Below are 13429 nucleotides of genomic sequence, written 5' to 3'. Positions count from 1 at the left end.
GCCCGAGTGAGATCTGATTGGGCTCTGGGGTTGGGTGAGGCTGCACACCTGTTGTACTATAAGTTATCAGAGTGCACAGGTTAAACCAGCCATCACAACAAACTCGGGGAGAGAACTCCAGCATGGCAACATCATGGCCATCGATTATCAGCTACAAACTTCACAATAAAACGGCTTCAACATCATGACTTGCGCCATGTGTTTGGAGGAGCCCAGCAAAGCCACCTAGGATGAGTGTAGCATGCATATTGCTAGAGAAAGAGGCAAAGATGTATTTTTTATTCCTTTGTGAAATGCATCATTTGATTGAGTGGCATTTGGCTCAGGAGGCAGAGGGGGTTGACTGGTCACTGCAAAATCGATCCCCGGCCTCTCCTGCCTGAGTGTGAGCAAGAAACCTCACCTAACTGCTCCCGACTGTCGCCTTGTATGGTGACATCGCCGTCGGTGTGTGAATTTGTTTGTTTGTATAGTTTATATAAATGGGTGAATGTTACGCAATATTGTAAAGCGCTTCGAGTGGCCACTGGTTAGGAAAGGGCTTTGCTAATGCAGTCCATTTACCATTGTGTCAATGCAGGAGCGTCAATGGTCTTAAGTCCAGAGCTGTTCTCCGTAAGTCAAGGATCAGCAAAGGTTAATTTTTCAGTTGAATTGCTTACATTGCAGCTCAGACATCTCATCCTACACAACTAAACTACACAAAGTACATAGAATTTATATATATATATATATATTTCTCTATCTGGACTCTGTTATTATGCGGTCCATCGTCTGTGTGAAGGTGTTATTTTGCAGTCCATCGTCTGTGTGAAGGTGTTATTTTGCAGTCCATCGTCTGTGTGAAGGTGTTATTTTGCAGTCCATCGTCTGTGTGAAGGTGTTATTTTGCAATCCATCGTCTGTGTGAAGGTGTTATTTTGCAGTCCACCGTCGGTGTGAAGGTGTTATTAACGGAGTTGAAGGAAGAAGCTGAAACATATTAGTGTGTCCAGAACGGAGTCGGGCAAAATTGATCTATTTCTGTTCAGACCATCAGCCCATAATGCCCCAGCACTGGCTAACGGACACGAACGCTCCCGGACGGCAGAACTTATATTAGTACAGAGAGCGGGGGTTTGTGATTAGATCAGAGTTCAGTTCAGAAGGTTATTTAACACCCGTCGGCTGCAGTTGGCAGCACCATTACGAAACATGATGTCCCAGAATGAATTACCTAGCCGTTTACATCCGGCGGTAAGTATCTTCCACCCCAATTTAGGAGGGTTAGGATAAAAGGTACTGGGTTCGATCCCCTGATGTCCACAGCCCAACCTCTAGGCATCCTTGAGCAGAATAGCCCCTAACCCCAACCTGCTCTTTAATGAGAAGTATCTGACATAACTTTCTAACATCTACCAACCCACTTAATGACATGTCTTATCTCAATAACAGTGATCTGTCCACTCTGACTGGCTGTGCAATCACGGGACAGGAACTAGCGTAGCTCAGCAGTAGCGTGATTGGATGTTTTGAAGGATTATAGGATGGGATATAATCTATGACATTGTTGGAAGCTGCATCGATTGCAGCATCAATTACAGATGCATCCGGGTTATCTGAACCTACGAGCTAGTTGAGACTTTAACCCTGGCACTGACAGATAGGCCCCGCCGGCTCCCCTGAAGGAGACGAATTTCATGGCCTTGTCTGCAGACATTTCATCAGGCAGGGAAAGGGCAGCTGCAGCAGGAAGAGAGAGAAAGGCTCACTCTAATGGCTCTCTGGCTGGAGAGAGAGCGTCTCCTGATGGCTCTCTGGGGCAGGGCGATCAGGGGGAGGAGGAGGAGGAAGAGGGGGTGCACACCAGGTGGGGTACCCTGGGGTTTGTTTATTACCTTCACCCGGGCCTTTTGTGGAGAGTTGATGTTGCGTACGCTGTTCCCCTGGTCAGACGTGATGATGGGGCTCTTACGGAGCCGTGACTCCTCGCTTGGGATGTGTTCTCAGGGCGGACCAGATGGTTAAGAGGAGTTTAGTGTCGGTACCGCGGTGGTTCTGTGACTTATTGTTTGGTTTCAGCAGTGTAAGACCACCAAGTTTTCCCCTTACTCCAACAAACAAGTAGTTAAGTAGTAGGGAAGCCAAGTATTGCTGTCGATGTGTTTGTGTTGCGGTGTAAACATGAACATTATTCGTCTTTTTGTTGTATATTAAATGTTTCTAGTGTTATTTGTGTCCCTAAGCTACTCGTGCCCAATTTCAACATAGGGTTGTTCTTGGCGACAGCTAACCTTTTAGATTATATTAGATCATGTAGTAGGTACGCATTTATGAAAGGGCAGGCCTGTAATACATGTGCAATCCTCCAGTGCAATTATTCTGATAAAAATATATATTTTTTAGAAATGTCACATCTACTGAAGAGTTGATGTTAGATGAATCTGACATTTTGCAGAGATGCATAAAACGAATATTGTCTACTCTGCATTTTGCGGTTCTATTCTATTAGGCTCCAATTTTGATTGCTTGCTTTGATAGAAGCGTCTGCTAAATGTAAATCCAATATTCTCTCTTGTGTGGTTGCCGTTTCTATATAGAACCGACTAGATTGAAATCTTTGATTTAAAGAAACTGTGTTTGATTCATTCTCCCTCGTCTCTCTCTCCACCAGAGGGGTGGGTCGGCCCACAACTGCGGCCAGCTGCGGGTGGGTCAGGTGATCCTGGAGGTGAACGGGGTTTCCCTCAGGGGCCGGGAGCACCGGGACGCGGCGCGCCTCATCGCCGAGGCCTTCAAGAACAAAGAGCGCGACCACGTGGACTTCTTGGTGACAGAGTTCAACGTAGCGCTATAGCTTGGAGAGGACGAGGAGCGGTGCTGAAGGGAAGTCGAATGAGTCTCACTCCCCTAGCGGTGGATAAGCGCTAACAAGCAGCTAGCTGTGATCAGCGCTAGCAGGGTGGGGGGGGGGAACTGAATGCAGAATGTCGCATTCCTTCACCCGGCGAGCGTTTTGTTCCGAGATGGTTGCTAGGTGGGGGTTTAACACACATTCCAAGCGGCCATTTTGGTGCCTTTTCACCAACTGGTGGTTTGGTTATTCTAGAATTTGGCGCGAAGAACCAAGATGGCAGCTTGGAATGTGAGGATCACATGGTGGAAACCGTCCAGTGAGGCACATTGAAGTCTAACTGCACCCCCGGCTTCCAGAAATAAGAACATTAACATTTGAATGAAATGCTTTCCATACTTTCTACCCAGCAGGAAGACAGACGGCAGATACTATGAGCCTCTATAGTTTTGATAGATGTGTCATCATTGCATGGCCCCCCTTTCTCTAGCCTTCAGCCTTTCACCTGCTCAACCAACCTGTGAAATGTGAAGACACAAGCCCTCATCCATCTTGGGAGGGATGCTTCTAGTCTATCCACGCCTTCCGGGATCAAGACACCAACCCTGTGGAGATGGATATTGGTCTGTAAATCGCGGCCCCAGAACTAGGGGTCGGATGGATGGCGCCCTGAATTATTTTTGTTTTCGTAGTCGTAGCGCTGCGCTTGAGTCACTAGCGGAACGATCCGCCGTTTGAACAACAAACCGTTTGAACTTCCGATAGCCCAGCCTCATCGTCTGTCCTCCTAATGGCTGATCCTCCACACACAAAACCAACCTCTCTCTGTCGCTCTCGCTCCAGCAAAAAAAGAAAAACCAAGATGGTTTCCCTTTATCAGCCTTTCCTCTTATACCTGTTTTTCTTTTGTACAAATGAACAAATGTAGATACAGATATATATATACACGCTACACATTCATATAGATAAGATATATATATATGTATATATATATATATATGGATTAGAATCAATGCTGTATGACACCATGAGCTGCAGACTAAAGCAAATTCATACATAGGCCTATGTTTCCATTATTGGTTAGTATCCGGCAGTGAAATCAATGAAAAGTTATTGGAGCTAAACATGTATAAAGAATACATGCTTAGCTTGGGTTCAACAAAGTTAGTATATAAAAGTAATAATTATAATTAACTTTATTATGGTAGCACTTTTCAAAATAAAAGTTATTAATGGTGCTTTGTGGGAAATCTCACACAAAGAAGCAGAGAGAAACCATTTCAAACCCAGTAGGGCTAAAAAAGGTGAGAGTTTGAAACTGGTATGAATGGAAACAAAATATATGTTGTTATTTCCTGTTATTCTTCCACTTGTTTCTGTGAATCCTTTGCACTTTTCAGCCTTTCCATTCGAGTATTGCTACTTCTGTTAATTTTGTTGATTTTGTGAATACGTCAACAGGGACTTGCCGTAGCCATGTATGATACGATGATGAGGAGATGAGGGATATTTAAGAGGATGACTAAGCCAAAGATTTTAGAAATTATGTACAGGCATGTTTAATCAAACACACATGGACATGAGCACACACACACAGACACATACACACACACACACACACACAAACAGACACACACACCATCATGCTTGCAAGTACCCATCACAGAAACATAATTAACAGATAAGCATTCAAATTCAGAGAGATGGAGGAATGATAGAGAGAATAAGGGAGAACGAGAGAGGAAATAGAATGACAGAGGGAACAATAGAGAGGGTGATGGAGAGTGCAAGAATGACAGAGAACAACAGCGATAGGGATGGAGAACGGTGAAGAGAACAATTGGTAGAGAGCATCATAGAGAGAATAGGAAGATAGAAAGAAAGATAGAGATACGAAGAGGAAGTGATGTTGTTATGGAGATGTTTGGTCTGTCATCAGGACAACCGGAGTAGACTGGGGCATACGCAGTACTCTGGGTGATTCATTATCTTATGTTCCTGCTGTGTGTGTATTTGTGTGTGTATGTCTTTGTTTTGTACAATGTATGTGTGTGTGTGTGTGTGCACATATGCGTCTGTGTTTTGTGGGTGCGTATGGGATGGTGTCTTTTTTGTTTTGTGTGTGTATGGGTGTGTGCGCACAAGTTTGTGCTTTGTGCTTTGTGTGTGGTGTGTATGTGTGTTTGCTTGTGTTTAATGTGTGTGTGTGTGTGTGTGTGTGTGTGTGTGTGTGTGTGTGTGTGTGTGTGTGTGTGTGTGTGTGTGCGTGTGTGCTTGTTTAAGTGTTTGTGTCCCTCCTCGACACTATTATCTAATGTCGTACTGGGAGTACGAAGAGTGAAGCAAGGCTTAATAATTACCAAAACTTACCGGCAGGAACATGTTAGCAAGTCCCAGACGTTGGGGGAACTAAAGAGAACTGTACATGTTCTGGGAAGATAGGAGATGTGTCTGTTTGTAAAAGCACACACTACATACTGCCACAGAGAGGGGACAGTACCCACACTGAGACAAGCTCTGTTTACGCTTTCAAATGTTCCCTGTGCAGACTCCCACGCCTGCCCCAGGCTATCTACACACACACACACACACACACACACACACACACACACACACACACACACACACACACACACACACACACACACACACACACATAAACACAACTCCCCCCCATCACACAGACATGCACAGAAACACAACTCCCCCCACACACACATACCCAAGTGCACACACAACTCGCCCCACACACGCACACATACCCAAGTACACACACACACACACACACACACACACACACACACACACACACACACACACACACACACACACACACACACCTGTTTACAGGTGCACACAGACCTCACTGCAAAATAGGACTTAATGAAAAGCTGAAGAAATATTCAAAAACACTTCAAATATAGAGAAGAGATCTTGTGATTTGATCACATCTTGTAATCACCACACGCTGATGACAGCGCCATTAATCAGGGAAGACAGAGAGATGCTTGAGCCCTGCGACAGCGACTTGATCTGTTACCACGGCAATTTAATGGTTTTGTCATTTTGTTTTGTTTTTCTCCCTACTTCACTTAAGGGAGGAGGAGGATCAAATCTAAAATCTCTTTCAGCTGTCGCCTTTGATGACAAGCTCATTGTGGAACATTTGGCGATATTAGATTCTTGAGTAGCAACAACATAGCATAGCATTGTTTTATGGCTTTTCCTCCGGTATATCCAAATGTAGTTTCGCCAACTGAAAGACATTATAAATAAAATTAATTATGAAGTGGGATCTTTATAGCAGAAAAAGGTTTACGTGCACGTGTCTACCACCAATAAAGTTTGACGGCAAGTCCCACAATTTCCAATGTGTGCATTATTTTGATGTGATGGAAAAAGGCACATAAACAATTCTTGGCACTTTGGTTCCTCTTCTCAAGATTAAATCCACACACGTTACTAGACCTAGGAACTATGATTTCCATTCTTTCTTTCTTTTTTCTGTTTAACTCGACCGATATCACCTGCACAAAAGGCCAGTCTTCTGTTATCCCCTGAAATGTTCAGACATCTGATTTTGCCCGTTTTTTTATGTATTTTCCTCGCTTGCAGATTTCCATGTGGGTGTTGTACACTGAAATGCTATTTATACAGAAAGTGTGTTTAATTTTACAATAAAGGTTACTGCACAAAACAGACTGGCGGACTCAGAGTACTCTCATTGTGAAGCTGCTGAGCAAGCACACACTGTATGACTATATAATTACAATGCAACCAGCCTCTCTGTCCGCCTCTTTCTTTCTTGCTTATACTCTCTCCCCTCTATTTCTCTGTTCCCATCTCACTCTTTTATTCTGTCTCTTCCTCTCTCATCTTCTATTACTCTGTACCTCTTCAAAACTTGTGAAGAGGAACAGAGTAATAGAAGATGAGTTGTGAATCACAACTCTCTGCACTTCTCTCTCTCTCTCTCTCTCTCTCTCTCTCTCTCTCTCTCTCTCTCTCTCTCTCTCTCTCTCTCTCTCTCTCTGGCTTCCTCTATGTTAGATACATACAATCTATTTTCAACCCTATTTCTCCATCTCTCAAAGTTGTTTTACTGTGACGAAACAGCCACAGAAAGCAACACATAGGACAACACAAATATGCAGTGGAAATCTAGTGTCACTTTTATCACTTACTTTAGCTTGGGTAATATTGCTTAATATAACATTGACCTCAAAGAGTCGTGTGTGACTGCACCGGGTAATCTGATGCTGACCGTGTTCTTGCGGTAAGTAATTTACTCGCCAGTAACCTGAAGAGGGAATTATTGTGATTCGATTCCAGTGCTGCGCCGTGGAACGCACCCCTGTCGTGAAATGAATCCCCCCTCGTGATTATTCTCGTGCAGCAGGGAAAAGCAGAGAAGATAGTAGCCCCGTTTATTTACACTCTTTTAGAAGATTTGAGTTTTAAAGAGTGTCAATAAAATGTTGTTTCCTCAACACGAGATCCTCAAATCACGCAATTCGTAACGGATAATAACGGATGCAAATCAACACTTTTTTATTCCACAACATCACATTCAGTGAAATTACACCCAAACTCTAATTACAAATTCCTTGCTTTTCAAACAACTCAACTAAGGAGGACCTCACTAGAGGAAGAATTTCACCAAGAAGTGCACTTATTTTGGCCAAACTACGGTAGGCCTACTTTAGGACGCGTTGGACGACAGGGGCAGCACCTGTCACGTGATGATCATGATGACATACCTATTCATCCATCGAACGTGGAAACGATTGTTACAGCAATCGTGTCTTTATTTTCCTCTCCCCTGCACTTCTACACTCATTCATATATATACAGTGGCGACTGGTCATTAGGGGCAAGTGGGGCTCGGCCCAACCTACTCTCACAAGAAAAAAAGAAAAGAAAATGAAAATGAGAAAAAAAAAAAAAAAATGTATATAATATATGTTTTTATATATATATATATATATTTAAAAAATAATCTCCCCAGAAAGCTTTTATTTATTACATTTTTAGTCGACCCTGGCTTGCTTCTAGCTCTGGGACTCCATGGTTTCTCAACGGGGGCGTTCGCACAACCGAGGGGGGCGCTGGGAACATGATTCCATTTTTGGGGGGAGATTTTAAACTTTTTTTTTTTTTTGGGTGAAAAAATAGGCTACCTGAAATAAATAGCCTATTTTCATTTATTGGTTTCAAACCCCTCTACCGTCTCAGCTACTTTTTATTGTCTATGCGCAGTGTAACAGTGGTCATACAGCGCGGTTCGGTCCTGCACACGCCCGGACTCCCGTTACATCAGCTATTGTCATGATCTCTATAGTAACACTGATAAACAAAAAAATATCAAATTTTGTTTCATAGTTTTCCTCCTTCCTCTTGTTCAGTTCCAGCTGCTCTGAGCGTAGTCTCCACGAAAAAACTGTTGCATTTCAAATACAAAATATAGGCCTTATTAGGCGATCTGTTTTCGTGGAGTCCGCGTTGCCCGGGCCGCGGTGTCCGTGGTTCCCGGGCCATTCATTCATTCGTTTACGGGGCATGGCGGGAGTAGCGGGAGTGGTCGTGGCGCTTAAGGTCACGGTGCCCAAGGTCACGGTGCCCAAGGCGACGGGGCCCAAGGTCACGGTGCCCGGGCCGCAGGGTGCCGCGGCCGGGGCACGATGGGAGAAGTGGCGGCCGGGAGTCGCGGGAGTGCCTGCAACGCGGTCACGGTGAATGAATGTCCAATCCAACCATTTCTTCCTCAACTCCTCTCTCTCTCTCGCCTTCTCTCTCTCTCTCTCTCTCTCTCTCCCTCTCTCCCCCTCTCTCTCTCTCTCTCTCTCTCTCTCTCTCTCTCTCTCTCTCTCTCTCTCTCTCTCTCCCTCTCTCCCCCTCTCTCTCTCTCTCTCTCTCTCTCTCTCTCTCTCTCTCTCTCTCTCTCTCTCTCTCTCTCTCTCTCTCTCTCTCTCTCTCTCTCTCTCTCTCTCTCTCTCTCTCTCTCTCTCTCTCTCTCTCTCTCTCTCTCTCTCTCTCTCTCTCTCTCTCTCTCTCTCTCTCTCTCTCTTTTTATTGGGGGGCCAGAGGATCAGGGTAAGGTCAGGGGGGCGTTTGCTCAAAAAAGGTTGAGAACCACTGCTCTACATCGACGCCACTTCGCCCGGGGCGGGACTTTACGTCCTACGTCACTCGCTATGGGTGTGCATGTGTGCGCGTAGCCGTTTGTCTCAGGGATCTGTGCTCGAACTCCCTTGCACTACAGGATTACGATCGTCAGTTTCGTACGCGATGGAGGGTGGGTGACATTCCTACAGTCTGTGATGATAGGCTGTATTTCTACAAATGACTTACTATTACTAGCGATTTACATGACAAAACAACACGAACTAAGCTAACATTAGACTATAGCCATACCCGATAACGCCATACCAGCTAACCCTAACTGTTTCTATTAAACTCTTGTGTCTTATTGCTTCCCACGTCTGCGTCTGCATCTTTCCCACTCCTGGCTAATAGTTTCAGATTTTGTACTGTATATCAGAAATGATCACCCTGTACCACACTGCTGACTTGTTGATGTTTTGTGAGCACTCAAGCATTTCTCTAGGTATCTTACGTTTCCTACTGGAGTCATCAAAACTTGGGATTTTGTGTTATTGTAAGAAAGTGTTGCAAAAACCTTTTGTGTCTATACCCTTACCGTTACCCTAACCTTAACCCCAGTAACATTTCTTCATCATAAACTACAAGTTACGCAAAATGGCATACAAACATCCATTCCAATATGAAAGAAAAAAGCTAGCTTCATTAAGGAATCTTGTTTCTTGTTTCTCCACATGTCAGGTTTCCCTCCCTTTAATGTGTCTCAGCTGTTACGCGTTGCGTGCCCTGTGTGTGTTTTGTATTTAAGCCCTTGTCCTTCCTGTGTTCCTTGTCGGATCATTTTAGTTTGTGGTGAGTTGTGTTCCCCGTGTTCCCCCCCCGCGTCACCCGCGTCCCTTGCCTTTTGAGTTAAAAAATTATCCTTTTACCCGAACTGTCCTACCTGCCTGCCTGCCTGCCACCCGCTAACCGTGACAGATCATTGTGATTCACCATATATTGATCCATTTATTCAAAAGATCCAAAGACAAAGAACAGGTGCATTACGGTATCATTTTATATTATTGCTAATAGTCTAACAGTTCAGCGTTGGTATTTATTTTTTCATTAGCTTGTTTAGCTACTGTTACGTATTTTAAGAATCTAAGCTACCCACACATAGACCAAAATGAAGCAGGACCAAACATATAAGCCGTAAATACTATGCATAGCCACAAGGGGAGCAAGACCTTATTAGAGGCTGCTCCAGCCACAGATGGCAGCGCCTTTTAAATATATGAAGAAGCCGAAGCCATTACGGCACCCCGGCCACGCCCACTAGGCCACGCCCACTTGGCGGTCTCTACCTGAGGACACGAGGTGGGGATCGCCAGAGATTTTCAGCGACACCCGCGAGGGGACATGGGCCTTTGCCCATGTCCCGTAGTAGCCAGAGTTATTATCTCTCACACGTGTTCTACCAATTCCTAGAATTCCCTCCGTATAGCTTCACTTACCATGCCGAAACATGCCGACGACTTTATAATAAATGAAGTGAGTTAAAGCAACCCGGGATTGGACAACTTTCTTCGAGAATATGCAAAACACTACCTATGTATGACGGTTAACAATGTTGGTGTATTACAATTATTTGTGTGTAGGCCACTTCAACTTCGTTGCTGATTGAAATGTAAACATTTATTTGTACATAAGTTGATTGCATTTTTCGTAAATAGTTAGTTGGCAGGAATCTGTGCAGTGTGACACTTGGAGCTTGCATGACGGAGCACAAGTTGGCACAAAGCACTCAAAACTGCAAAAAGACATTGTTCAATTGTAGACTTGGAGCTTGCATAACGGAGCACAAGGCATAGTTTAATAGTGCATTTCTTTTTGAACAGCACATCCGATCAATGACCTCACTAACTGAGTAGCTTTATCTATTACTTTTATTTTCTTCCCTTTTCTTAATGTTATGTGTATTTCGTTTTTAAGATAAAACAAGAGAAAACAAAACATATCTTATGGTCTCGTATTTATGTAAATGTTTTATGTATTTATATGTTTTTTACATGTTGTGACTGTCTGAGTTTGATGTGGGGTCTATGGTCTCGTAGCTATATACATGTTTCATGTATTTATGTGGTTTTTTCATGTTGTGACTGAGTTTGTGATGTGAGTCTTTGTTCTATGTTCCCACTCTTGGCCTGCACCTTGTCGTGGTGAGCGGGCTTTAAACTAAGACTTAGTTTTATTTTTTTGTTTGTTATTGATTGTCAGTCTATCTTATTAATGATACAAGGCCTTAACTAAACCCCTTCTCTTCTGTTTGCAGAAACTGGAAACTTCAGAGTATATTTTATCTTAAGTTGGAAAATCTTTGTTTCCTCATCAGATCCCAGTCCATCATGCTCCCCTACTTGTCTGCCATGCCACCATCATGCCTCATGCATCACCTCTCAGCGCCCTGCCCAGCTGCATCTTATTCCGTTACTCCAGCTCTTTCCAGCTCTTTCCCATAAGTGACAAACACGCCTCACCCAAGTGTTTTTAATATTTTATTAATTATGCATGTAAGGTGTGCTAAAGTGGCCTGAAAGGTGCCCATCAATAAAATGCTTATTAATATAACATTATGGCTCGATCAAAAGCAAAGTACACCTGCCATTTACAGTTATCATTTATACTATCCTAGACATCTTTAATCTTATTTACATAGGCCTACAGTAGGCCTGATTTCCTCATTCCCTGTCCATCATACTCCTGTTGTCTTCCTGCACACCTGACTGCCTCCTCCATCGATTGCGGCCACAGACCTCTCCCTGTACAATATTTCATGTTAAATACATTTCAGGATCAAGGTTGAGATTCAGTTTCAGTATTACTTGTTTTTGAAACCTGACGTGGGGCTGGCACCGCCACCATCATATCTGTCTTATTTATTGCACCCACACACAGGTCCATGATACCATGTGGGGTCATTTCAGAGACTCCTTTGCTTCCTAACACCTTGTGAGTTCCCTGGGTACACCAGCTGATGGGTCTGTGTATATATTGGGTATTTGATTCTCGTTTCAGAAAACTAAATATATTAAACGAGTGGTAATTGTTATTTCTGTTTTAACATTCAAAAAGGTATATACAAGGTGCTTTTCTTTTTCCCCAAAAAGGGGCAAACTAATCTAAAATAATAATTGTTAAACATATAGAGAATCATCGGGGGATTACTTCCATGGTCTGTAAACAATGCGACTGCCATCGCTCAGACCTCTCGCTTATGATGCTACAATGCTAACAATGCTAAACAATATTTCTGCATCCGGTACGTCATGAAGTAGGGCGTAGCCATAGACCCATGATGCGGAAGCATATCTCTCCTTGATGTTGCCCTGCGCCATTGAGCAGTTTAGGAATGAATAGGCGCCATTTTTGAATCCGTTGTCCATTATATAATGTCCATGGGTATGAGTAAGGTCTCGCTGAAATTGCATCTAACCCATGCGTAACGTGTGTGGTGGTAGGCGATGACTCCAGTTTAACCAGTGAATGAGTTTCTCTGGTCTCTTTGATGAAAGTTTCCTTCTCACACACACACACACACACACTCACTCGCACACACAGTAAGGTGAATTGAATGAAGACTTTGAATCTAAATCAGTCAAATCAGACTCATCCCTTTAATTAAAATGAGGGAGGTCATTTAAGATCAAACACAGAGCTGAAATAGCCTCTCACTTTTACCAAGAAGACCACAGGGTGCCGAACCTGCACTGCAGGTTTTCTTAATTAGTTAATTGGTTGCATCTGGTGCGTTTCACTTAAAAGGGAACCAGACAGTTCATTTGTTTGTGTACTGTTTTCTTGGTCTGTTGTGACTTAGTTAACATCTCTTCCAGTTTCACAGGTTAAAGACTTTTTGAAGTAAAGAGGAGCATCTCATCTGAACCTGATGTGAGTAGAATTGTTTGGCAAAGCACAACTGACGTGACTTGTATGTTGAATATAAATCACTGATAATGTGTGAAGGAAATCGGGGATTGTGGTGGTTTAACTCATTTGAAATTTGAGTAAACTTTTCCTTCCTTCAAAGGTCCATCATGGATATTTATCTGCAGTTCTGTGAGTATCCCAACTTGACCATGAAGCATAACTGCAAACTGTAAGTCATTAATTTCTAATTACTCTTGGGCACATGGATGTATTTTGGCTTCCTGGTGAGTTAACCTGTTACCTGAAGGTTGATCTGAGTAGTTAGGATGTTTTATTGGTTCATGGGTTACTTAGGTGTTTGGTTTATGTTGGTCTTAATGATTTGTTAAAATGGTTACAGGCTCCAAGTTATTGTTGTAAGCTGGAGTAATGGGTTGGGTTCTGATATCTTCAGTCTTCTTTCATTCTACTCTCCTGAGCTCTACGTGTTAATTTATTGATGAGGGTGTGGTCTGAGGGAGCAGAGGTGCATACTGGGGTACAGAGCTGTCTCGAGTCTACTGGTCTGTAGACACGCCCCCTCAG

The 13429-nt window shown here is 43.4% G+C and overlaps 1 protein-coding gene across 1 annotated transcript in view; it reads left to right on the top strand.

The window, feature by feature from the left end:
- whrna (whirlin a) overlaps nt 1-5492 on the top strand; it is a 117610-nt gene extending 112118 nt beyond the window's left edge. Inside the window, 1 exon segment of the mRNA XM_030341783.1 lies at nt 2654-5492. Within this exon segment, the coding sequence (XP_030197643.1) occupies nt 2654-2836 (183 nt within the window). The 3' untranslated portion in view covers nt 2837-5492.
- Nucleotides 5493-13429: the final 7937 nt, after the last annotated feature.

This window comes from Gadus morhua, chromosome 19 (genome assembly GCF_902167405.1).
Source record: "Gadus morhua chromosome 19, gadMor3.0, whole genome shotgun sequence".
NCBI classification, from domain to species: Eukaryota; Metazoa; Chordata; class Actinopteri; order Gadiformes; family Gadidae; genus Gadus; species Gadus morhua.
This window is presented reverse-complemented; position numbering and strand designations above follow the sequence as displayed.